The sequence below is a fragment of the Rissa tridactyla genome, chromosome Z, assembly GCF_028500815.1.
Source record: "Rissa tridactyla isolate bRisTri1 chromosome Z, bRisTri1.patW.cur.20221130, whole genome shotgun sequence".
Lineage (NCBI taxonomy): Eukaryota > Metazoa > Chordata > Aves > Charadriiformes > Laridae > Rissa > Rissa tridactyla.
Window position 1 is genome coordinate 16799015 of NC_071497.1, and position 26209 is coordinate 16825223.

The 26209-nt window shown below is 47.9% G+C and overlaps 1 protein-coding gene across 10 annotated transcripts; it reads right to left on the reverse strand.

The window, feature by feature from the left end:
* Positions 1–842: 842 nt before the first annotated feature.
* TBC1D2 (TBC1 domain family member 2) lies at positions 843–26203 on the reverse strand. 10 transcript variants are annotated; one of them, XM_054185768.1, is made up of 16 exons: positions 25655–26203; positions 24774–24850; positions 23737–23917; positions 21811–22242; positions 21021–21153; positions 19955–20096; positions 17680–17816; positions 16873–17060; positions 15343–15729; positions 14377–14487; positions 12641–12828; positions 10981–11451; positions 9719–9839; positions 7557–7742; positions 6797–6918; positions 843–6113 (listed from the first exon to the last, which is right to left on the reverse strand). In XM_054185768.1, exons 4-16 carry the CDS (start codon positions 22216–22218, stop codon positions 5912–5914), a joined length of 2796 nt encoding a protein of 931 aa, XP_054041743.1. In that variant the 5' UTR covers positions 22219–22242; positions 23737–23917; positions 24774–24850; positions 25655–26203; the 3' UTR covers positions 843–5911. The 10 variants fall into 10 exon arrangements, with proteins under 10 accessions (XP_054041743.1, XP_054041742.1, XP_054041740.1 ...); XM_054185767.1 differs by having other exon boundaries at positions 24774–25499; XM_054185765.1 differs by having other exon boundaries at positions 24774–25040; positions 25433–26203.
* Positions 26204–26209: the final 6 nt, after the last annotated feature.

Here is a 26209-nt window from a genome sequence, read left to right on the forward strand (position 1 = left end):
ACTCTCTGTCTTCTTTCCTGGGACTTCTCAACTGGTCATCCAACAGCAAGGGCTTGGCTGAGCAACTGCTGCTGACAGTTTGAGTCTGCAGAGGTGGCTTGTGTCAAAAAGCAGCTCCACACAACACTTGTCCTGCTCGGTAAAGGGCCTCCAGCAGCCCCAAAGAAAACACCGTTCTTAGTGTTTTCTGTTGGGATCCAACAGCAGAAGTTGGAGCAATGTGCCCTGTAACTCTCTGCCATCCCATATCCTTACATGCCAGAAATCAGGCCAGGAGCAGGCTGGTGTCACCTCTGGACATCTCTTCCCAGCCTGTGCAAATTAATGAAAAGTGGAAAGCTACCACCACAGACAGCAGAAGCAGCGCAGTCGAACACCACCATTGGCCCACGGCTAGCCAGAAACCACCTGCAGCACTGCAACCTGTGGGCAAGCTGCTGGCACCTGCTGTGGCTGCTCTGTGTTGCAGGAGCTACACCACTGCGGCCACACTAGTGGTATCTGTGCAGCTATGGACAGAGGACCTCTCGCCCAGCTGGGGTGGCTCCCGGGCAGCAGGGTCCTGCCTTGCAAGGAGCAGGCGCAGAAGTGGATGAGACGAGGCAGGGGGAAAACAGCTTTCTGCTTGGTGATATGCCTTGCTGCCCTAGGAAGGTGTTATGGTTTGAGGAACCCACAACAATTTATTGTTTAGACAATTTTCTATCACCCGATGACCCCTCCCAACCCAGGAAGGGGAATGGGAAAAAACAAGGAAACCCAGAAGTTGAAATATAAACAGATTTAATAGAATAAGACTAAATAAATAACATCAATAACACTAAAGAACCAATATTGATCCCAATACCAATATAAAATACACAGGGATTATACTCAGCCCATTCTACCAGCAGGAAGCTGTGTGCCCCCAGCAGGGGACAGCAAATGTGGGGCACTGCGAGCGCTGCGGCTTTGGGAAGAAGGGAAGGGCTCAGAGGTCCGGCCCCAGGGCAAGAAGTTCTCAGGATGGCAGCCATCAAGGGAGAGAGAGCTCCTCAGCAAACTTTCTAATTTGTATTGAATGTGCCATTCATGCCATGAAATAATCCCATTGGCCAGCCTGGGCCTGGTGCCTGGGTCTCACTCCTCCTCATCCCTGCAGCTGGCAAGGCTTGAAAACACAGACCTTGAAACCCACATACCACAGCTGGCTATAAAGCAAATATTTTCACAAATAAAGACACAAGAGTTTTCTAAAACAGTTTTCCCTGGCATTAGAAGAGACCTTACTCAAAAGTAAAATTACTGCAAGAGAAATTAATCCTGTGTTTCTCAAACCAGGACAGAAGGGCATGACGGGTTTGCAGATGCAATGTCCTCAGGTAGATTTAATTGAAAGCTGTGTTATACCAGCACACAGCCCAGCACATCTGCACTGGAAAGGAGGTGCTGCAGCAAGCACTGTACTCAGCTTCATCCCAGCCTGATGAGGACCAGGGGCTTGGCGTGCCTGTGATAGGTTTGGATGAAGCCGCATGGAGGAAGCCGCTAATTAGTTATACCCAATTAGCATCATCTTTAACAAGAACTTCCCACCTCTCCTGCTGTAATTATTTCCAGCCCTGCGCAGTTCAAGATCACTGACTGTGCCCCACGTACGGGGGCGGGTGGCACAAGGGGTAGGGTGGAAGCTGTGCCCACGCAACACCCACCAGCTTTGGGGACCGATTTAATATGTGATTGTGGTGGCGGTGTCAAAACTGGAAGTCTTTTCAGAGTCTGTAGCATCGGCATTCCCCCTCAATCTGCATGAGCTTTTATCACATTGAAAAATGTTACATTATCAGAAGACGAAGCAAGAAACATCAGTTGGGTTTAATTTCCTTTTGGAACTTTTCCTCCCTGCAAAATGCTGTCATGAACAATACTTTTGTACTAACAGAATCACTTTATTAAAGAAAAAATTAAAGCTATTATTTTCAGCAAGGGGCTGTGATGTTGAGCTGAGTACTATTTTTTCCCAAGGGACCTTGATATTTAATTTTACTTACCTTGGATGTTGCATGAAGTCTCAAAGCTTCCTGCCAGCTTGACACCAGAGCGTGCCAAAGAGCTTCTGTGTTATGAAAATTAAGCTTAAAACCAGAGCAGATACAGATCCACCAGCTGGCATCTCAAAGCCAGACTTTGCACTTGGTGGAAAGCCATCAGTTGATAACAAGAAGAAATGGTGATTTTGTCTAAATGGTAGCAGACCAGGCAACTACAGCAAGCATCTGACTGCAGTGGGACAGGGGACTGCTCACCCCAAATGCGCTTGCCACCATTAATGATATCTCCTCTTCTACTGACTAACCTGGTGCCTGGTGTGCCGTTTTCCTCTCTGGAGAGCTCCTGAGGCTGAGCAGAAAACACGCAGGGGTTTTCTCATGATTTAGTATCTCAGTGTGGCCTGCAGCCTCCCACTGAACTCCAGGAAAGGGGCTCAATTACCTCGGAGGGCATTAAATTACGTCAGCTCCACTACTATGACCCTAGCATGGGAAAGCGGTTTGTCTTCTTGCCCCTGGCACGTCCCCAGGCCAGACCAAGCTAACGTTCTGTAGAAGAACTCTTAGCACTGAGAAACAGCTGGAGAAGTCCCAGCTTTGGCTCAGGCCACCAAATGTGCTCTTAATGGGAAGAGAGCCAGCCCCAGGTCTTGTGTCTGTGATAGTGGCAGGAGGTTGCCCAGCCTGCAAGCTGGAGGAGAAACTCAGCACTGTGGGATAGCTCCTGCTACAGGGTGTTGTTGCTTCCTGCTCATGGGCAATGCCTTTCCCTGTAGCACTCTCCTTCACCCTGGATGAGAAGCTTGATCTTGGGATAAACATTAACCCAACACAGAAACAACCTCCCCAGGAATGCTTCTTTCCGGGGCAGCGTGCCAGGATACAGGAGTGGATCGAGCATCTTTGCTGTGCACTAGCGCTTTTGCGTGCAAGGGCTTAGCTGCAGCGTATGGAGGTAACAGTGCTTCAGACAAAAGATCCTTCCAGCCCAATACCACCCAGCGCCAAAAAGGGGTGAAGCAGGGAAGCCTCCCAGCCTCTACCTGTTTGCAGCTCAGGGACTTACTGAGCCAGCAGTGGTTTTCTGTGTGTTTGGCCATGCTGCACCAGTTTGTTCTCTCAAAACCATATAAACACTTGGTGGGCCCAAAGTCCTGCAACAAGGTGATCTGCAGATTAATTGCATATTCTGCAGGAAAAAAAAAAAATCAAACCCATCCTTTTTAGGGTTGGAGCTGGTATCCCAAGGTTTAGATTAATGCAGAGACAAAAGGCGTAATTTAAAAAGTAATGTTGTGCATACAGCAAAGCTCAGCAAAGGCTGACTCTGGGGTGGAAAGACACATGTTTTATACACAGGTACCAGCACAGCCAGAGGGAGCTACTGGGCTGTGCAACCAGGTTAAACTGTTTTCCAACTACAACAGTTGGCCCTGGCAGCACAACTTATCCTTGTGCACTTCATGCAGGAGTAACCTCTGTTCAAAACACCCCCAGCACCGACTGATACTCAGTGCAGGTCTTGCAGAAGCCTGAGGGACTTGCGCAGGGCTAAGCTAACCTCTGGGCGCAGCTGGCATCTTGTGACACAAGTTCAGTGCTCTTTTGTAGCCTTAAAGCTTGTGGAGCAGAAGGGGAGTAGGGCCCATGGGGACACGCTAGCTTGCCTCCAAGGTGCAGGTCTGCATAGGCCTTGCAGATATTCCTGTATCCACCACATTTTAGTAAAGAAAGACTACAAGTGACTAGTTGGCGGTATAAGCAGAAGAAATGGTCCTCAGCGAGTAAACATGTGGAGCAAAACCAAGAGCTGGTGAAGACAACAGAAGATAAAACTTCTAACAACCCTGAGATGTCTCTCCCTTCCAATTTGAATTAAAAATTATTTTCAGAATTTCACATCAGGGAAAACAGCTTGGTCCTTATGTCTTCTTCAGAAAAAATTATTTTTTAATGGGTCATTATACACCACATAGACCAATGTTTATTTATATACTATAGACATACATCACACTATGGTTTGGTCCAATAATGCATGTTTCATATGCCTTTTTTAAAAAACATAAGGGCAGGATGGAAGAAAATATTTTTAAGCTGCTGCAAAGGGCTCTAGGAAAAATACCATAGTAAGTATACCTCTAATTTCCATTGTCTTGATTTAAAAGATAATACTTTCAAAAGTCTGTAACAGTAGCAAAAATCTGTATTTGTGTATACCCATGCACATAACAGTATGAGTAAATTAGATTAGCAATATCATCTGTAAAGAAAAAACCTGCCTTTTGAGCTTCTCTAGCTAGGTGGCATAATTTTAAAACCAGTGCATTTTTTTGAGATATTGTTGCAAGACTCCAATAGCATTTTCTTCTCATCTCATACTTTCAGTGTGTACAGCTGTCAGTGACATGCAGGGGATCTACCTCACTCTTGTCCATCTATCCACTGTTACCAACACTTCACTTCCACTTTGATTACTTCCGTACTGTGTGGTTGGCCTCCACAGGTCTCTCCCAACTCAGACTTAAATAATTCTTTGAAACTGGCTCATTTGTCCAGTTGTGCCTAAGGCAGAGCTGAGGCAGACCATGTGTGTCAGGTGAATCAAGGCAGGTGCTGTTTCCAGTAGAGTCTGGAGAACTGAGCCTGGCAGGCAGGGGAGACCATTCCCAGAGGTAAGCAGGGCATTTCTGTGAGCTAGACCCATGGAGGCCAGCTTCATGGTTCAGGGGAAATTAATGTTTTTTCTAAAGAATATCAAGCCATCCTTTGTGACATAGTCCAAGTGGTTTGCAGGTTCATCCCCAGTGTGCAATATTCCATGGGTCAAACACCTTCAATATTGGAAACTCCCACAGAAACTATGAATCGGACGGAGTCAGAGACAGGGGTATCAATGTAGAAACCCTGCACAGGAGGAGCATAACTATGAGGCAGAGAGAGATGGCCACACACTCATCCTGGCCAAGTGTGAGGCGATCAGAAGAGCCAGGTGTCTCCAGTAGTCAAAGTCTCAAAGACATTAGGCCCTGCCTGCAGTCAGGCTGTGTTTGGTTTCACACTGAGATGACAGCTCCTCCATGGAGCAAACTCACCTCTGGAAGGCACGGTGCTGCCCGGGTCAGGCCAACTCGTAGATGGCTCTGCTCAAAGCTAAACAAAGAGGAGAGGTAGCTCCCAGCATTTGCCAGCCAGGCACCATGGACTTCCACAGCAACCAAAATAAACTGCAGCAGCAACTCCACTCTCCCACAACCCATTTAATTTGTTCCAGCCTGAACCCCATGGGAAGATGCCCTCCAACCCCAGGACTTCCTCAGGCCCAACACTCATCTGGAGATAATGTCATGACTCAGTAACTGCCGTATTAAACACACGCTTTCCTGGCAGGTAGCCACTGAAGGCACCATGCCTTCAAAGAGCAGGTTTCCTTCCTGACCAATTCAGAAGCTTTAGGTACCAATGAGGGAGTGCTCTCAGTTCACTGTTTCTCGTGATTTTACTTGTACGTAAAGATCTCTTTCAAACCTCTATCAGAAAAGGTAGAAGAACTCTTCCTGGCTGCATCTTTTGCACCACGTCAACTTCTATCATGGTATCACAACTGGTATTTCCTATGGACCTTCAGCTGTAACCCTGAACTGCACAGGGCAAGGTAGGCTGAATGGAGAGAAGCACAAGAGGATAAAACTCTTTTGACACCTTCTGATCCATTACAAAGTCTGGCTTGGTCCCCACATGGTCCCATACCTACAGCCTTGCTTCCTGGTGCAGATGAACTCCTGCTGTGACCACCTTTCGCCCCCTGCTCTGGCTCTTACAGACAGTTGCTACTGAAGACCTTCTGCAAGGTGGGAGGGAAGTGATGAGGAACCCTGTTTTTATTAAATCTCTTCCTCCTCTTCACTAACAACCTCCTTCAGGTCCTGAGGCCCTTGCTCTGCTCTCTCTTTTACATAGGCTGCCTTGATCTGTTCCAGTTCGCACAGCTCTGCCTCCAGCTCTTCTCTGTGCATTGACCGCCGGTTCCTCAGTAGTTTCATGGGGAAGGGGTTTAAGTCATTGAAGGCAATGTTCATCAGCTTCCTACGACGGAAAAGACAGGTCTGGTGAACCAATTTACTGGCTGGTAACAGATGGCAACAGATACACCAAGGGCATCCTAGGGTAGACAAAGACTAGGGCCTCAGATTTCAGCTCTCTGACCTCAAAAGTCCCCAAGCAGCAGTGTCTTAAAGGAATCACTGGCAATTCCTTCTCACACAAACACCAACCCAAGCAATGCTTCAAACAGCCTTACACCACACCACCTTTTAAGGGACCGGTGTGTAGCCACCAGTCAGGAGACGGTGAAACAGATGCCAATTCTGGGGAAGGAATATTCCCAACCTTGAGCTCTTCTGATCACAGAAATCTTCCCCTCAGACACGTTGCTATTAAAGGTTGTGAGTGGTGCTGTGTTCGCAAATACAACTACAGCTGAGAGAAACCCAGCAAGTGGCAGCACAAGTTCCAGCTGCTGCAAGAAGGAGACTGGCCCAGTCTTTGTGGTCTGCTCTCCTGTAGCATGCCTTTGTCCAAGCCAAAACGACTTCTAAGTAACACCATGAAGGGAAAGTCAAAAAGAGACAAACTGATCCATATCCCATGGACCTGACAACATGTATGAATCTCTCTCGACAGACCGGTCACAATTCTTTTTAGGCTGACCTAACAGGCAAGCAAGTACAAACGCAGGATGGAAGGTCTTCTACAACCCACAGTCCTACCTGCCATCCATGATCATTCTTGTGAAAAAGCGCAGGTACTGGTAGATCTCCACACTGTCATGAATTCTTAGGATTTCCTCCTCGTTGTATTTAAAAATTGCAAGGGCATAGCGGAAAATCACCTGGAGGGTTGAAAGGTATTTCAGTTGACAAAGTCTTACCAGACCCTCCTGGTGTAAAACATGGGGTGGGCACACAGCACTGCAGTACGGGCTGGACGCTGGGCTCCAGCTCTCACTAGGCTGCATTAGAGCACGCCTAAAGAAGCACAAAGCTAATCCCAAGAGAATGACCTCTGTAAGCTAATTTACAACCCCTTAGCATACCAGGTCCTCCAAAAGGACCCCACAGGGATTTCACAAGGGTTCTCCAGGTCTCCCTATGCACAAAGGCAATGCAAGACTTGCGTTTTCAAATACTAACTCTGTGCCCACCTTCTGCTCCATGTGTCTGTCATACTCTTAGCTGTGTCTGGGTCACAGAGCAGAAGACACCATGGTCTCTCAGAGAGCTGTTCCATAGCAGGACTACCTGCTAAAAAGTGCCAGGGATACTGTGCACAGCATCAGGGACTAGGTCTGCCTACCAGCAGCAAGTACACAAACAGAGGCTGGGAGGCATCAAGGCACCCCACGAAACAGGCAAGATAGTACAAGACTCTCAACCCCGCATCTCTTTGACATGTGTGTATGTCCATTGCCCTGCCATCATGTCACAGAGGTGGTGCAGATGGGAGGAAGGCCTAGACTGAGAGATGCACCTTAGTTCCCTCGTACAAGAAGGCATCCCAGACTCGCAGGAGGATGTCACTGACCAGGCTGTCCACAAAAACCACCAGAAACCAATTGAAGGTGATGAGTGAGACATCAATCCGATATTGCTCAAAATGAGCCATGAGGCGAGGCAGCTTCTCTGACAGGAAGTCTTTGAAGACTCTCTGATCTACCTAAAGTTGACAAAAAAGAAAACAATGAAGTCGTAGTCAAAAGCAGTCCTGGTGTTGGAGGAAAAGAGCAGTGCAACAGGACAGTGGCCCATGCATGCCATGGTAATCACTGGTGCTGCCTTCTAGCCTAACCACACCCTTGGAAGAGCAGAGAAACCTTTGTTTCCCAACCCTTCAAAATTACTGAGCAGTGTACTTTATGCTGTACCCAGTGCAAGGTGTAGAGCTGAAACAGGGCCAACATGCAGGCAGAGATACCTACATTCTTCTCACTTAGAGGATCATATTCCTTCCCAACCTCAAAGTCAAAAGGGAAAATGCTGCCACATCTTCCTGTATTAGTCTTACTGGGATTTTCTGTGATGTCATGAGCATCCAATTGAATGACAGGGATTAAAACCTGCCCTGGTCTGAATGACTGCATATGGCCCAACAGAATAACCTCCTAGAATCCCTCTGACTTTGCAAGAAGGGCCTGACCTTCTCAGTTAGCTTCTCTTTGTGGTCTGAGTACTGTCTGTGATCTGCTTCTGGTTGCACGAGCCAAGACACAGAAATGCAGCTGGTGAGATCCTTGACCCAGGTTTATAAAAGCTTCATCTCGGGGAAGCCATGACTTCACGAGGGGAAGTGCTAGGAGCAAGATCATGGTTAGGTCTTCCCCTGTGCCATATCATACTATCGCCCTAGCTGTGTCAGCCCACTTAGCTGTGGCACAGTGGTACAAACCAGACGAGGTGATATGCTTCGTCTTTAAAATCTGCAAGAGCTAAACCTTAAGTCTTCCGGACAACTCAGAGCTTTCACTTTATCAAGCCACCCCACAAAGCATCACTCTAGACCTTCCTCTATATGTGGGTCTTGGCTAGACTTTCAGGGACCAACCGTGAGGTCAGGAAGTCTTTCCATCAGCTGACAGTCTTTTCTCACCAAATGTAGGGGAACCTCTGTGTCTTTGTCTGACATGCTTTCCCTGTCAATCAGTATTTGTCAAGTACAAAGCGCTGCCTATTATATCTCACAGCTAACACTACACGCTCCGGATAGACATTTTGCTATCTGCACAGTAATTTGGCTGCTTCCCCAGTCTGTGGGTTGGCCTCTACGCCAGCACACCACTGCTCCAGTAAACATTAGTCAACCAATTCAGTGGCACAATCAGTTACTCTCAGCTACTGATGCTTGTAGCCTCATCTATTGTGGGCCCACAGATAAAACCCTCTTCTCTCTGAAAGGACCACACACAATAAAGACACCAAGGTCATGGCCAGGCTCACCAAACTGGGCACTGCTGGGTGTGGGTGGTATGGGCACACAACTACAATTCCACTGAGGTATACAGGACCTATCTGGGCTCCGTGTCTGCCTGGGAGGACACAGTATATCTGAATCAAGTCAACGCATCTTGAAAATCTTGAAATCCAGTGACTTTGAACCAGGAGAATAACTCATAGAACAACATTTTACGTCAAATGGCCAAAGGGCTTTCTGATCTGCAGGGAACGCCAAAGCCAAAACTAACACTGTATTTGATCATGAACTCAGGAAAGTACAGTGGATATAAAAATCTCGGTATTTTCTTCCATCTGTACAGGGCACTCCAAAGATAGGGTGCAGTTTCCAAAGAAACATCTGAAGGGTTGCAGAATGGTCCCTTCTTCATACCTAGTTCTACACATGTCGCAGTTTGCAGCTGCACCTCTATTAAGCCCTCTTAAAACAAGCAACTGTGCAATTAATGGGCACATTCCTTCTGACTAACGTGACCTTCAAGTGCTGAGGATCAATTTTGCTGCTCCTGTGTTTAACAATTTTGTATTCTCAAATCTACAACACCTCTGCAATGGAAGGGATTACAAGGTGGTATCACTGTACTCTCAGAAATCAAACACACTGCAAGCTCACTGCTTGCTTTTAAAACTTCACTGTAAATCACTGCATCAGAGTCCAAGCAGACGCGAGGGTACCCAGCTCACCTGCGATGTTATCAGTGTGTCACTGTAGTAGTCTGGTGGCATTAGGTTCTCCACAATATGGACTAGGCACCAAAAAGCACTTTCCTCATCTTCCAGGACCAGGAGGGCAACAGCTGCCAATCTGTGATGGACAAGACATGGTGAGGCAATGAAACACTGCAGGAGAGGACTGCAGCCCAGGAACTGGAGAATCCAAGATTCCTCTTGGCATGCCTTTAGCTCCATGAGCATCCAAAACATCAAACGTGGCAGGACAGATGGTCAGAGAGGCAAATGATCTGTTCTGTGGGCTTCTGAAGGAACCATGTGGGTGTGATTTTCTTTCCCATGTGCCTCTGTCAGCAAACAGGAAGCATCAAACACAGAACTGGTGTGACAAAGCCAGACTCCCCAGCTAATGGGATGTTCTGTAGATCTGATGAAGTTAAGCAGTGTGCTGATTTTGGCTATTTCAATACAGGAAAGAACTCATTCAGAGATACTCCATATTATGTGACATAGCTCACCTTCCTATACACTGTTCTACAGCCCTCATCCCCTTCAGCTCTGACTTACTCCCTTTCAGCCAGACTGGAAAGATGGTATCTAATATCAAGCGCTCTCCAGAGTGGAAAATGTCTTTCTGAAGACCATCCAAAGAACAACAGGAATAGCTTACACAGACTTCCCTCATGTGAAAAGGTCCAACCCAAAATTCCTTTCTTGCAGCTAGTGCCCAGTGCCTCTTTTATTTGGTGGCGCACTTTCTAAGTCTGGTTTTATCTTTCCTACGGCCTTCTTTGGGAAGTGAAAGAAGTTTTTCATTCCCTGAACCTTTTTTTCCCTACAGACAGAACAACCCCAGTTTCCTCAGCCTCTCCTCATGTCATTTCCTGCAACTCCCTCATCTCTAACACTTCCCAACATGTCCTCCAACTCTTCTCAGCAAAAAGGGGAATCACCAGGCTGTTCTCCTGCTGAGCACATTAACACTTAGAAATTCAGCCTCATACTGTTATTCTGGGACTGCCTCCCTCTACCTCCCATAGCTGCTCCTTCCTGTTCTGTAACTATGGAGATGCTTGATCCCAGCAACAACACTGAGTGAAAAAAGGCACCAAATGCAGAATTCTGCAGCAAAATACCTAGGACAGGACAGAAGTCTAGAGAGGGAGGACGTTGGGGCAGTCTGAATTACAGCCTGGTCAATGTGTCTACGCTTTCTCAGTGTATCCCACGTATCTCAGCTATCCAGTGAAGAAGCAGTCTACCTGGCTCCTCACCTGTTCAGTCCCTGGCAGTATCCAATGGCAGGATTGTGCCAGGAAAATGCCAGCAACACCCTCCGGAGCTTGGGGATGAGCTGGGAGGTAGGAGAGGAAAAATGTTTGTTGTTGGTCAGTGTGCGGGGCAGGTCGAGCTCAATCTGCCGGCAGGCAGGGTGCTCAGTGCTCTTGCTCTGCCGTAACAGCTGCTGGTAGTGGTCAGGCAGATGGCTGCAGTGCCGGCTGACAATCCACCTCCAGACCCGTTGCCGATGCTCCACTGGAATGCCACTTCGGATCAGGCTCTTCAGCTCTGCAGAGGGGCTCAGCTCCCCAACGCTGTTCCACCTGTCACGGAGGGGCTTCTCCACTACTTCCTGGCTCCGCAGGTTGTTGGACTTTATCTCCAGGGCTTGGATTTTGGCCAGAAGTTTCCAGTCCTCAACTTCATAGTCAGGGACAGTCATAAACCCATACTCATCATACTCACTGGAGGGACACAAGGCAGAGGTTAGTTCAAAAGACAGTGCTAGTACCTGTGTCAAGGGCTACTCAGTGCTTGGGGCCATGCCAACTACAGCCTGCTGCCAGGTTCCTGTCACCCATGCCGGAGCACAGGTACTCCTCCTTCACTTCTCTGGCAGTTGCATGTGAAAGCCTGCCATGCCCACTGTCTGAGAGCCTTGAAGTCAAATGAGAGCCTGCAGCAGTGGCATACACACATGAATTCAAGTGTAACTTTGCTCTGAGCTACAGCCCAACCTCATCAGACTTCTCTCACCTCGCCTGCTTCCCTGCCCCTAATGGAGTATCTACCTGAACCGGTGTACCTTCTCCCCACCATGCCCTAGTGCAGAGAAAGTTCTGTAGGAAGGTTCTGCAAAGGCTTTGGGACTTCCAAGAATGGAGATCCACAATCCCTTCTGATGTCTCGTTGTACACAATGCAAACCTCCTACTGATCAGAAAACACCAGGAGTGCTGATAGTACAGCTTATTGAGGGTTTGTGCATCATCAGTCCACAGGCTGGGATACTTTTAAGATATCACCATATTCTTGACAGAAAGACCAAGCCTGGCCTTGGAGTCTCATCTCCAAAGCTACATGGCGAACCTGCAAGTCTGACCAACCAGACGAAATGGAAACTCCTACAGACCTGGGTCACTAACTGGGCAGGAAAGCACAAACACAAACATATGGATCCCAGCAGCACTGGTGGCAAGGCTCTCTGGAGGTCTTCAGTCCAGCCCTCCTTCACTGCAGGATTGTCCCCAGCACTAGAACTGTGGCTTTGTATGGCTGGGACTAGAAAAACCCGAAGGATGGAGATCGCCCACCTCCCAGCTGGCCTCCTTTCCTACAGAAGGAGTTTATACTCATGTCCAGTTTTTACCTCCCAGGCACACCATAGCTGTTGTCACTTGCCATACTGTCTGCCACTGCCAAGAAAAGTTCAGCTTTACCATCTTTAACTTCCCCTTCCTACAGTGATACGCTACAATCAGATATTCATGGTGTCCACACCACCAAACTAAACCAGCCTGCTCAACCTCCACTCCTAGCTCATGGCTCCAAGTCCCTACTGTAGAAACATTCCTGGATCTTTCCTGCCTGTGCATTCCCCTCCATGGCCAGCCTCCTACAAGGGTGTGAATATCCCCACGCTCTTGCCTCTTACCTTACAGGGTTCAAGTTAAAACCTTCTTCTGCTCCTTCCTTCACATCCCACTGGAGCGCTTCTTGGATGAGGTTCCTCACCAACTCAGCATGGGAGCTGGGGAAGCCAGGCATAGCCTCCTGCAGCTTCCGCAAGACCATCAGGTATTTGCTCTCCATCTGGCAGTTTCGGGCTTGCAGGCAGGCACACTGATGGGGAAATGTGACAGAATGAGACGGTTGGTTGGAAGAAACCATCTTGAAAGAAAAGATGGTTCCTTCTGCACTGCCATTGCTCTCTACTGGCCTGGTTTGCACATAAAGTGAAGACTCGTGAACAGCAAGACCCCAGCAGTTTTCTACAGTCAGTGGAATTGCAGCAAAGAAGGAACTAGCATGACCTATGAACAAGCACAAGGTAGTAGCTAGCATGCAACAGAAGTTTATTATTGAGTGGGAGACCTACTACAGTATCACCTGTTTTAGCTACTGCACTGCACCAGTGCGTGGCCATATCCTAGCCAGCTCAGCTCAGGATACAACCAAAAAGCTACCACTGTAGTTGAGTTCTCTGCAGGTTTTTTCCCTGCTCTGCAGACAAGTTCTCTGCCCCATATTGAGCTGTCTCCTAACAAAACACACCACTCCTGGAACTGAGCTACGACCATACCATTTTCAGGATACATGGTAGTACCACAGACAAGGTGACCAGATGCCCCTTAGCAACGCACTGGTACACAACATTTCTCAAGCACAGGAAGCCCAGCTGAGTTCAAGCAGTCCCTGCCACCACCATACTCCTGAGCACAGAAAGCACAAAAAAGGAATGAGGACTGTTATCCCTACTCCACAAGTGGGGAACTAAGGCCACACAGGTGACAGGACTCACCCAATGTCTCATAGGAAGCTCAATGAAGACTCCTGCTCAGTGGAAAGCAGCAGTTGAAACAAAAACAAAACAGAAACCGCAGACAGAATTAGGCTACATATAGAGGGGGCAGGAAGGAGCATGGGATACTGTCATACTACAACTTTAATCAGCATTTTGCCTCACGTTGAGCATGTTGGTCTCATTACTTCCTTTCTGAAGGTTATTGCAGTTTCAGGATCAGAGAAGAACAGTAGGAGGCAGGCAGGGTTTTAAAGGACTAGAAAGCAAACAGATGTAAAAATGGCAATAACACTTCAGAAGTAGCTTTTTGTCCTGTTCCAGAATCCAAGACTGTGGAGACATACCTTAAAACCCATGGAAGTAAAACCCAGGGAAAACCCACAGATCCCACAGAGCAAACACCACCAGCCTGGGGAAGTGGTTCAGGACCCGAAGGCTGGATTAGACAAGTCCAGGTTACGCACACTTACCAGACTAGAAATAAAAACAGAGCTTAAGAAAACACAGGAACTCTGATCTAGTTGCAGGACCTGAGAGTACTGCCACCTGGCAGTGTCAAGCCTGGTACAGAAATCACGACTAGATGGAGACACGGCTCAATCAGTCTGCCAGTCCTCAGGAAAATATGGGTTAAGTTTCAGCATCCTCAAGACTGAGCTTTGCAAGCATTTTACTTTATTGAAGAATGAAAATAATACGTCTAATTTGGAAACAACACAAAGCAGAGAAAGAAGCCACCCTAAAGAAACACATTGGGAAGAAAACTTATTCCTGGTGTGTTTTGGACCAAAATCCATTCCAATGCTGACTTTGGAAAGAAATTAGTAACAGCTCTCACCAAGGGGAAAAAAGCCATTTTGCCTTACCTTCATCAGAAGGGCTTTTTCATTCTCAGCAACGCTCGTCCAGAGTCGTGTAACCTGGTGGATCTCTGAGTTGAGAAATTGGTTCTGGGTTTTGTATGCATCAATATCATCCTGCCACGAAGCAAAACAGTCATATAAGGAGAGATCGCCAGGGCCTTGGAATGCCTTCCCATATCAGTTTTTAAATCCCAAGAGGGCCCTCAGGTATGGATTGTGTTAAGGACAAGAAAATATCTCAACAATTTTGTGTTCTGGGGAGAAGACAGGACTCCCCAGGAAAAATATTGCCTACAAAGGAAATCAAGGCACAACAATAAATTGAAGTGTCATACATAGACAAGACACTTGAAAATGCTAAGTGCACTGCATGTACAAGCTTAGACAACAGAGAGACATCTGGGTGATATAAAGCTAGAGAAGTACCTAAATAAGATGAATAATACATGTTTTGTTCTGTTTTCTTAAAAATTGATGCAAATCTCAGCCCCATGGCTGGCAGCAAAAACAAACACTCTCCCACAAATGCAGTAGGTGACTCTCTGGGCAATTCTCCACCCCATGCTAACTGGTCATTACAACTGTGCATATAGGGACATACAACAGGCTGTATCTGAAAGAACCTGGGTGTAATGGGAAACTGTTTGCAAGAGGGAAACACAGAACAGAGCTAGTGAAGCCAGCAAGTAAGACTGCAGCTGTGAAATAAAAGAGTGAAAAAAGAGGCCAGGCACTGAATAGTGACACAAAGTCAAATAAAACAGGCTCTGAGCTGAAGCTGAAACTGACACAGATGTTTCTGAGCACCCTGTTGGTACCAGCTGAGCCCCTTCCAGCCTGCTTCTGGTTCAGAGACAGACGGAACAACTAGCAGAAGTATATTCTGTGCTTCCCACAAGGAACACCCTCCCACTGAACCAGAGGGCACAGAAATGGGAGCTGCCAAATGATCTGTGCCATCTCACACACCTTCAGGTGCTCAATCTCCTCCTGCTGCTTATACAACGTCTCTGCAGTGATAGTGTTGGCTTCTTGCAAGGGGTCAGAGAGCTCTCGGGCCATCTGCTCCGTCAAGGCCATGATGACTTCCTGTTTGGCATGGTTCTTCTCCATCAGAAGTTGCACATGCTCCTTGAGTTCCTGGATGTGGCTGTCTCTCAGAGTCAGCATCTGCTCCAGTTCCTTCTTTTCTTGCTCAAGAGCTTCTAGTCGACTGGTGAGATCTGCGATTTGTCTGACTTTGTGGCGCACCAGCTCCAGCCTGTCCTTATCTTCTGCTGCAGCGAGATACATGCTAGATACTCGCTTCTCCTGCTGGGCTGCCTCCAGAGCTTTGTGGAGAAGTTTAACCAGCTCCTGGAAAAGGAATGCAAAGCCATTACATCACAGTAATGACGCCCCTCACCAGGGCAATGGCAGCATGGACAGCACAGAGCCAACCAGTAATGAGTGAACAGTGAAAGGTCCTCAGGATCTTGAAACTGACTCCTTTCAGAAGCAAAACTGAATGCAGAAATCTTGAAATCACAGTGCTTCTCCAGTAGAGAAGCTCTGTTCTCACAGCTGGGCCTGAAAGATCTCTGCAGCTGGCAACAGATGACTTGACTTTAGGTGGATTGCTAACAGGCAAGCTGCTGCTCACACTGTCTGAATTCTGACTTCATACAGTCATCCTTCTTGGGAGGCGCAGCAGAGACCAGAGAAGCTGGAGATCTGGTCAGCAGTGTGGTAAAATAGGAGGGAGGGAAATAATCCAGTCTGCATCTATCTGTGCTACCAGAAGGAAACTGCTATATCCATTTTAATCCCCCCTCTGCCAGAGTCCTCCACTCCACCCCACATGAAGGCACAAAAGCCTGCCCCAGCAACATGCTGCTTATTCAGGCTCTGCCATCTCAGCCATTTAAGGAAGGAAATCAAGGATGTAACTGATTGCCCTCCATGGGACCTGGCTCTCCTGCCTCTTCTGCTGGAAGAGCGACCAGCATCATTAGTGGAGAGCCTGGCACTGCTCTATGCTTGTGAAGAAGAACAGTACCATTCAGGAGAGACAGGCCTTGCAGTGACCCATGACTTCTACATTCAAATCACCCCTTAATGGTGGATCACTCTTCAAAAAGAATGACCTGCTGTTTACAGCATGACTCACCCTAGCAGCTCCTGCCAGTGTAACAGTACTTATTCAGGACTGTACTTCGTACATTCACTCAACAATAGATGCACTAGCAAGAAGCCTGCAGAGCGCACTCGGATTTGTTTTACCTCCCTTTTCCAGCCCATCTGCTAGCTGCGCTTCCTAGCAATGGCCGAAGGACAGCCCATTCTCCCTTGTGCTGGGCACAATCAGGCACATACAAAGGGGTACCATCAGCAGCTTCAACTAGTCGCCAGTGAGTGCTTGCTGGGCACTTTTGAGCTTAATACCAAGGTATAAGGGAGTCCCTGTGACAAGTATCAGGGCCCTGCCCTTAAAAGCAGCATAATCTTTGCCACACTCACCTTCTGTGACTTGACTTCCTCTGTGAGCGTCAGGATCTGTTGCTGTAGGACACTCACTTTATCCATTGGGTTCCTCTCCTTGGGCAATTCTTCAGGCAAGCCTGGGAAGCCACTGTTCATCCACCTGGCTTTCCTAACCCAGTTCAGCCTGGGCTCCATCCTTCCATCCTCCAGGATCCCCTCCTTAACTGAAGGGAAATAGGGTTAATTTACACAGAATTGGGCTGCTACTATGGACTCCTGAGTCTTGTTATGGGGGGACTCACAACGGCTCAGCAGACAAGACTGACACATAGGAAAAGGAAAACTGACTTGCTGGGATCCACAGGGTTGAAGCACAGACAGAAGGGATCAGCCCACAGGTATGCCCAGAATAAACAAAGCTGCGATGTTTTATGGTACCTGTTAACCCACCTTGCACCCTAACCATCTATCTTGCACACAGTAAATACAAGTTACCATGGTGGAGAGGTAACTTCCCAAGCATGCAGTGGAGCTGTTGAGCTAACCTTGTGACGGCGCAGCAATTTAACTTCTACCTCAGAGAAATACCACTAAAGGCTGGCACCATGGATGGTATTTTTGCCTCTGCAGAAGTTTCCAGAAGTAGAAGACAGACAGATGCAGCCTGAAGCTGAGCCAAAAGAGTCAGTCTTGTGCAAACAACCAGGAAGGGACCTGAGACAATGTCATAGTTTTCATGTCCCATGACGACTTTCCACGCTCTCCCTCCCTTTCCTGCAAAGTCTGACTCCCTGCTAGAAGGCATCATACTCAGAGCAGCTCACACAGCTCAGTAACAAGCACCTGCACACCCTGCCTCCACTTTTGCCTCTTGCTCCTCATCCGGGTTCTCAGGATGCTCCTGGAATTCACTGAAGCTAAAGATGTTCCCATTGTTCCCCCAGAGCTGCTTGGAGCCACAGATATTGTAGACAGTGTTTCTGAAACAAAAAGAGATCAAGACAGCCTAGTGAAGAGAAGAATAAATGATCACTGCAGTCAGTGCATATTCAAACTATTCAATCCCTTACATCTCTTCATATCCCACCCCTACTCCAAAACCCATCATCTCCTTCACGTGCTGAGAAAATGAACTGTTCATGGCACAGGTGGATCTGAGGGGAGCAAGGTTTTAACTGGTGTAAATCAGGAAGATGCCACAAAATCAGTACCAGGACAGCAACGTAAATCAGCTGAAGATCTTTCCCCTTGTGCTTGAGCCCTGTACATAAATGCATCAGGACGGACAGAGGGATCAAAGGTGAAAGCAGACCAACCACATCCCTCTCCTCCTCCCGTCCCTCTCCCCCTCCTTCTCCTCCTCCTTCCTTCCTTCCTTCCTTCCCATTCTCTCTCCCTCCCCCCTCCCCTTCTTTAGCTCACTGTGGAAATCCCCAGGTGCTAAGAAAAGTTCAGTTATCTACAGCACAGCCAAAACTGCCACGATGATCACATCTGAAGCAGCCACAGGTCCTGTGCTCTGTGGTCCTGAACCACATTTAATAACTTTGCCACAACAAACTCAATAGACTTTGATGTAGTAAAGAGATTCGAGAACAAAATTACAATCAGACTCAGAACCAGTTTGTTTCAGCTGCTGCTATCAGCTATTGCCAGAAGCACTATGAGATGACTTTACAGCATCAGGCAGAACCACAAATGCACAAGTATTTTCTGTAAAACCTATACAGGAGAGACAGTTGCCTGTGTGTATACAGGCCATTTTCCTTCTCCTCCTATGCTGTCCATCAGCTAGAACAAAACAAGACCCTTGTTTTGATATCTACAAAAGACTCAGTGTCAGCTGCTTCCTAACTGTAAATGAAGCTGGTATTTAGACATTGTTCTCTTTTTGCCTTGTTACTGTAAGGCCCCACAGCAGAAGAGCAGACATTTCTGATCTCAGGGAACATACTGGCACATAAGATCAGGAGACCTTCGTTCCCTGTAGTCTGCACTCATCCAACGCAACTTTCCTACTTTTCTCTACCTCAGTGCTGCACTTTGTTTTTCCTCTGAGACAGCAGCAGCTTAGCGATCTGATGAACTTAGCTGAAATCAGACACGCTACCCTCCTAAGACCCAGCCTGATAGTGATAGAGCCTGAAGAAATGTTTACAGAACCAGGGGAGCAATACAATTTGAAGCTGAGAAGAAGCAACTGTTATTCAAGCTAGCTAAAGCAAGGCTGGGGAGAGGGAGACGTGATCATATTATTTTTAACCAAAGTGAGGAGGAGAAAATGCATATCCTGCAAAATAGTACAGATCCTCTGATCCTCTTTGGTCATTTGGGGGCTCTTTCTTCCTATTGGCAGCAGGTTGTAGCCACAGTAGTGGTGGTAAAAAACTATAGCCAACCTCCCCACCAAAAACACCTGGCAGGTGCCAGGCTACCTACCATACCTGTGGCTACTTACGCATTTTTGGTTATATGTAAATAAGCAGCTAGGACACTCTTAAGGAGATATTGATAGAGGTTGTCTTTGTGCAACTGTAACTGCTCAAGGCTTGTAACCTGTAGCCCTGATGGAGCTAAACACGGCAACTGCAGACAGCAGCATCATTGCAGGCTGTGGGAATATTCACATATTTGAAACTCAGCAAGGAGTAGCAAGCTGTGCACTGTCAGGCCATATTACAGGCTCAAGCGCCTTTGCTTGGAGTTCCTGCTTTAGAGAGTGCACTACATTCAAGGTCCTTTGAAACCACTGGAAAGTGCTACTGGGCTTCTATCACTAGCCTACAGACCGCGTCTCAACCTGCCTGCGTGTCCTTCCAAAAGCGATGTGCAGACGCATCGCAGTAGGCATGCAAACCTCTACCTACACTGAAGAATGCTTAACCAAGCCCTAGGATTTTTGCTAAGAGCTAGATGATGTTAAGTGCATTGGAACAGGGGGATGTGAAAGACCCTCTGGCAGGAAGTTTATTTTCGCCTGGAATATCCTTTAAAAAGCTGCTTCATGATTCTTCCACCTAGGCAAGAGTCCCATTTCACACAATACAAGACAGGCAAGGAAGGCACAAAGAGGCACACCAGCATGTCAACCGCACTGCAGCTCTCCTCCTGCACTTACTGTATCTCTGTCCAAGGGTGCTTAAGGGAGATGTTCTGCAAAGCAGTACATGTTTGGGGTGCAGGCAAAGATGCTGCCTTTAAACCCACTACTTCTGTTGGTGTTTTCACTGGAGGCAGAAAGTCTTCATTGTCAATGACATCTATGTAAAAACAAACCAGGACACAGAAGCAAGTGAGCAAGACAGAATTCCATTGGACTTTGGCTCCTTCATGTAACTCGAGAGCCATGACATTTTACTACAGGTATGCATTCCATGTTCAACTGGCCAGGTGGAACAAGACAGCAGAGCAGGTTTCCTTAGCTTTAGGTCAAATTACAGAAGGTTACATGTACAAATACAGTCATCTATTCAAAGACAATCAGGTGACTTCAACCATTTGCATAAAAGAATGACTAACCCTAAACAATCAAACTTTAACCACCTAAAATAATAAGGAAGGGAGCTGTTGCTTTTTCTTTTCCCCCATCACAAACACTGTTTGATAGTTGTAATGTGCAGATAACACTCCACAAACACAGTCTGTTACCAAACTACTGCCTGCTGTAGCAAAATGCAAGGGTACCCAGAACCTTTAGAGCAGACACTTGCTAGGGAGTTTACTTGTTTCAAACAAAATGTGCATCTAGTCATAACTAAACAGGTGGACATCCTGCTGCTGTGCTCCCCTGATACACTGGCCTGTGTACAGACGTGCTAGGAATGCACATCTTCATCCCACCACTGCTGAAAAAAACCTTGCCTGCTGTAAATTTCACAGGCCTCACAAGAGGAATGGGATATGTCAAATGTGCACACTTCACATGTGTGAGGAAAATTAAGAAGGAATTCATGATCGTAAGATACCAGATCATCTCCAACCACATGCTGTGGATTAGGAGATGGCCCATTCACATTCATCCACGATGAAGCCAGAAGTTCCAAACATTGACCAAGCATTGATAGTTGGCACCTGCATTTAAAAAACTGGCCAAAACCTCTGCCCACTTACAAAGAGAAACACCATTCATCACTGCGGGGCTGAAAGCAAAAAAAAAAAAAATGGCTGACATATGCGACACCTACCTGTTCTGCCAGCCAGAGGTTCATTCACAAGCTGGGAGCTGCCCACAGGAAATCTGCTCTGAGCGTTGCAAAATTCCCAACGTCTCATTTGTAGCTGCTGCAGCCAGTACATCATTGCCTGTTTGCTGATTGCCTAATATAACACAAAACAGGAAGGGGAGGGGAATAATCTCATCAGCATGAGACACATCCTGAAGGACTGACCACCACTTCACTGCCCAAGTCAGCAGAAATAAAGGCCATCTGTGTCAAGCCTATGCTGTAGTCCTCTGGTCCTAACATTGATTCGGGAGGACAGAGTAAATCTTCAGCGTGACCTTAGTAACAGAACCTCAGTGGACCACTGACCTCATTTTAAATGGGTTTTTTTTTCACTATGCTCCAAGGCTAAGCTGAAATGTCACAAATATTTTAGCCAGGAATCACCCAGTGAGCTTCTTTACACAGATTTTCACAGAGATAAAAATCTAGCAAAAGTTCTGGCTGGAGTAACCAGTTTAGACAGGAGAGCTCATTTCTGTTCAGCAAATTACAAGTGGACTGCAGGACTCCTCAATGATTTTAATTCAGCACTTACTTTGGCTTTTACTCCTGTTAAACAACAGCCATCTCACAGGTAATGGAATCCTAGTCTTGCCAAAAGAATGCAAGTAATTTAGGTCCAAATGGGAACAGTCCAGGCTGGGAAGACCAAAATGAAACTCAAGCTAAGAAGTATCTTAGCAGAAATGTGTCTGTCCTGATTGGGAATGTTTCGTAACAGCCACCACAAGAAGATGCTGCCCCTTACCTTCAAAGTAAAAACTCTGCTTGGTGTTCTGATCTCAAAAACCCCTTCCCCATTTTCCACCTTGCAGTCAAAGCTGGCGCTGGCGATATCAATAGACCCCAAAGGGTTGATGTCCTGTGCAGTTCTGTAGTACAGTAAATGACATTTGTTTTCATCGTAAAAGAACCAGCGAGACTTCCAGGTCTTGATCGGTCCCTTGATGCCCAGCTTGTTTAAATAGCCACAGAGTTTTTTTCTGGATGTTTCTCTACCGGGTTTCAGCTGTATGTTCTCCAGTTCTCCAGAAGAAGAATGCGTGTCTTTCTCTTTCACTGAGGCTCCATTGCTGCTGTTATTGCTTGGATTTGACTCCAATGAATTTCCTGGAGTGGCAAGGGGACAAGCTCCGCTTTCTGATCCTTTTTTCATCTCTTTCAGGAAATATGCTCAGAACTAAATTGAAACAGGAATTTCTCTAGGTAAATAAGTAACAGCAGATCCCAACTACTCTATCATTGTTATAGAACCTGCAGCAAATGAAAAAGGAGGAATAAGCCCAGATCTGGCATATGACCAAAACCATTCCCTAGCTTTTAAACTGCCCAGTCAAGGTCGCCAACTTTCACTTTTGGTCATTGCTGCCTACCTTCCTCAGCTCAGATGACCTCTGTAGATCTGATTTCAGGTAACTGCATCTTGGCATTTCCATTGAATGTTCAGCTAATATTTTAAACCATGGCGTCTGGAGAAAAATCTAGCCTTTTGCAGCATACTTACAAATCATTTGTCTAAGTTAAGGTTTCCATCCAGTAGGCCTCATATGGTGCATTATGCACAAGAGAAAGTAATTCTGTGATCCTTGCAAAGGAGACTTGGTTACTCAGTGGCCAAAGTAAACTGCTGGGTTCCAAAGAGGAACAGAATGTGCAAGAGAAAAATAGAAAAATAAGGCTGGAAGGGATCTGTGGAGATCTCTAGTCCAAATTCCCTCTCAGCAAAGCAGCTGACTTTAACGATGTAGCCAGATACTCAGATGAATTTTGATCGTATGCAAGGATGCAATTTTGCCGTGTTTCTAGGCACTTTTTCAAGTGTTTAACCATATGGCAGGTGTGATTTTTTGCTTACAGCTGCAGACACCAATGTCCCTTGTATAAAGCTAAAAACATGCCAGAAAGATACCTATAAATAATTTCTTACATTTTTTTCTTAAGTAAAAGCATGGTTTGAAGATAAATAAATTAAAAGAATATGAAAGACTTCAGTTAAGACACTAATATATCTGAAGCAAATATGTAAGCAAATAAATTGTTCCAGTGTTAAGTTAGTGGGAACCCAACTGCAGACACAAAACTACTGAATACAACAGATAGCTGTGTGACAACAGGTGAATAGAGATTAATACAGCAAAGCACACAGAGCTGCCGAAAGAAAGCTTACCCATCCTGGTGCTGGCTAAGCCCTATCACTGCTGCCCACTCCTGTTCCCACATTAGCTTTTTCGATAGCTGTCGACAATGCTCACCCTTTTTGGAAAGCTACTGAACTTCTTTTAGTTCACTCCCCTGACACCATGGATCCTGCTACTGAATGCATTCACAAATGCCAGGAACAAGCACCCTTCATGAAGGTGCTGCCTCAGCTAAGCTTCTGAAACACCCAAAAGCTTCATTTCCAAGCCAATTTTGCCTGGCACAAAGGAACCATCATCAGAAGGCAGCAGCAGTCTGAACTCTCCCTAACAGACCCTGGGGCTTTTATGGCAGTACCAGCACAAAGACCTCCTGTACCATCTGAGGGCTCCATCAGTTTTCTGCCTCTTGCAGCATCCATGGTCCATGGATCCCACACCATGAACAGGATCAAGTAAGCATTTTGGGTTCAAGCACCAAGTTATAAGGAGTCATGTCAGATCTGCACTGCAAAGCACTCTAGAGGAGATCTCACCTCCTTAAGAAAAGTGGAGAGATGCCCCTGGAAGTCACCGTCTGCTGCCGTAGAGCATCTACTGCAGGCACCACCAAGCAGCTAACCACAGCCTCCAAAACAAATCCAACAGCAACAGAAGAGGGGCTTCTGCCTCAGGTTTCCTTCGGTCCAGTTCCTTTTCCTTCGGCCCTGGCACTGTCTGAAAGAGATGAAAGCAGCTGAAAAGCTGAAAGCAGCTCCGACAGTGACTCATCCATGAAAAGAGATCAGTGTGAACCCAACACAAACCTTTCCGAAGCTGCTGATGCGAGCTGCACAAGGCAGGCCCCCCCTATCTGTGCCTCCCCCAGCGCCGCAGAAGCACCTCCCAGCCCAGCTGCACCGCGCCAGGGCACAACCGAAGGCTGCTGGAGCCTGGCACAGGGCAGCGCCGCCCGGCGCGGGGGGGACAGGACGCTGGCACCGGTGGTACCGCCCGGCCGGGGGCTGGGGGGGAACTCAGCGCCGGGCTGGGGGCGGGGGGGAGGGGGGGGGAGGGGGGGGAGGGCTGGGGCGGGGACCCGCAGCTCCGGCCGGGGGTACCTGCTCCGACCGCCCCGGCCGTCGCCGCCGCCGTTCCGTGCTTCCTGGCGGGGCCCGGTGGGGCGGAGCGCGGCGCAGCCCGGGGAGGGCAGCAGGGACGGGGGAAGCCAAGCGAAGCCGGGTGCAAGGCAGAGAATACCAGCTGCAGCCGCGGAAAAAAAAAAAAAAAAAAAAAAAAAAAAAAAAAAAAAAAAACCCACACTAAAAAAAACGACATTTCAGTCGGGTATTTGGAAGACAATGATTCAGCCGGGTGAGGCAGCACATTGACAGGAAACTCAGAGGGGACATGGGCTGGAGGGGACCAGCAGGTCCCATCTGCTTAGGAACGATGCGCCCCAAACCTGTGAAACTCCCAGGGCACGGGATGCAGACCTGCTGCTCGCCAGACCCCCCAGTGCGACAGCCACGACCGCATGGTCAGCTTTGGCAAATTATGCAAGGCAAATTTCACACAGTAAAAACAGTGGTACCTGGTGCCATGGGAAACTGGAGGCTGGCAGGCTCAAGCTGGGCCAAAGGGTCAAGACTGAAAAAGCCTCTGAAAGTACTGCAGGGAAGAGGGGTGTCACGACTGCCATAAGCCTGTGGGGCAGGCCCTGGGGCAGTGCAGGGGATGGGACACGCAGCACAGCTGGGCTCACACGCTCTCTGGCAGCCGTCTCTCCCGCTGCCGGTGCTGCCAGACCCTGTGGGGCTCGGCGGGCACTGGGCTGGCCTGGGAAGGCACTTCTTACACCCTGTCCCCAAGATAAGGAGCCTGTATGGCTCAGACTTTCTCTGCGTACAGTGATGGCTGAGCCTTGATGATATGATGTTATGACTCATTTCCCTTGATCTCAAGAAACTCCCCCTATGATTCAGCCAACTTTTACTGAGATCACCAATTTCAACCAAGTTTAGTACCTGTGCAGCAAAAAGCAAAAATGTCCAGGTGTCCAGTGGCCCACCCGTCCTCTGGCGTAAGCTCCCAAATTGTACTGCACATGAAGCTGATTACAGCATACAAACTCTATACACATTTCCATAGCCAAAACCAATCTGTCAGCTTGCATGGCACTTGGCCATTAGACTGGATGAGCACTGACAGAGTCCAGCCCCACTAAGCAAAAGGGAAAAGTGAAGGGTGTACCTGTGGTTACATGAAGTCCCCTTGCCCCCTGAAGCCTGAGCTGCCTTCTCCTCCCCCTGACCTGCAGCTGTAGGGAGAGTGACAAAAATGGTGGTACCAGGGCAGCAAGTGGCCTGTCTATGTGCATGCTGCCCTGGAAGCACCTTAGAAGTCTTATCGCAAGTTCCTCAACTGGTTAGTACCAGCATGGCTGCAAAATAATGGTCCTTCTCCCAGTGTTACCTTATACCGTGGCACAACCACACCGGGAATTGAGCTGATGGAAAGTCAAAGCACTGGTTTTGTTGTATAAACCGCAACCTCACGCGGTATCCAGCCCCAGCGTGTGCTGCATGACTCACGAAGGGGAAGGTGGTTGCGGGGCCAGCAGCGCAGGAGCACCTGCCATGCTGCCACCACACACCCGCCTGCTCCACCAGGGCCCCGGCCTGACACGGGTGAAAAGCGCCAGTCCTTCGCCCCGCACAGCCGCCCGTGCCACAGCAGGCCGGGAGAAATGCTCGGGTAGGGGATGTGCAAGAGACCTGACAGGAGCAGCAGACAGCAGCGTGCGATCTGCACAGGCGGTACTGCCAGCTCGGCGTGGCGCTGGCGGCATTGTCGGGCACAGCACTTTCCCCTGGCAGCCCGCAGCAGGAAGGCTCTGATGACACCAGGAGCCCTCGGGAAGCGTTTGATGGGAGGCCGCTGTGCGGACAGAGAAATGGCGGCGGACGGGCCCGACGGGCGGGGGCGGTGCTGCCCCTCCTGTGAGGACGCACCGCTGCTGGGCCGCGC

Excerpts from the sequence above, each read along its gene's own strand:
- TBC1D2 (XM_054185771.1), bottom strand. The coding sequence starts at position 22,218 with ATGAAAAAAGGATCAGAAAGCGGAGCTTGTCCCCTTGCCACTCCAGGA. Across the intron at positions 21,154-21,810 it reads GCAGAGTTTTTACTTTGAAG|GCAATCAGCAAACAGGCAAT; the intron begins GTAAGGGGCAGC and ends GTGTTATATTAG. Across the intron at positions 6,919-7,556 it reads TCTTGTACGAGGGAACTAAG|GTGATTTTCCGCTATGCCCT; the intron begins GTGCATCTCTCA and ends TCAACCCTCCAG.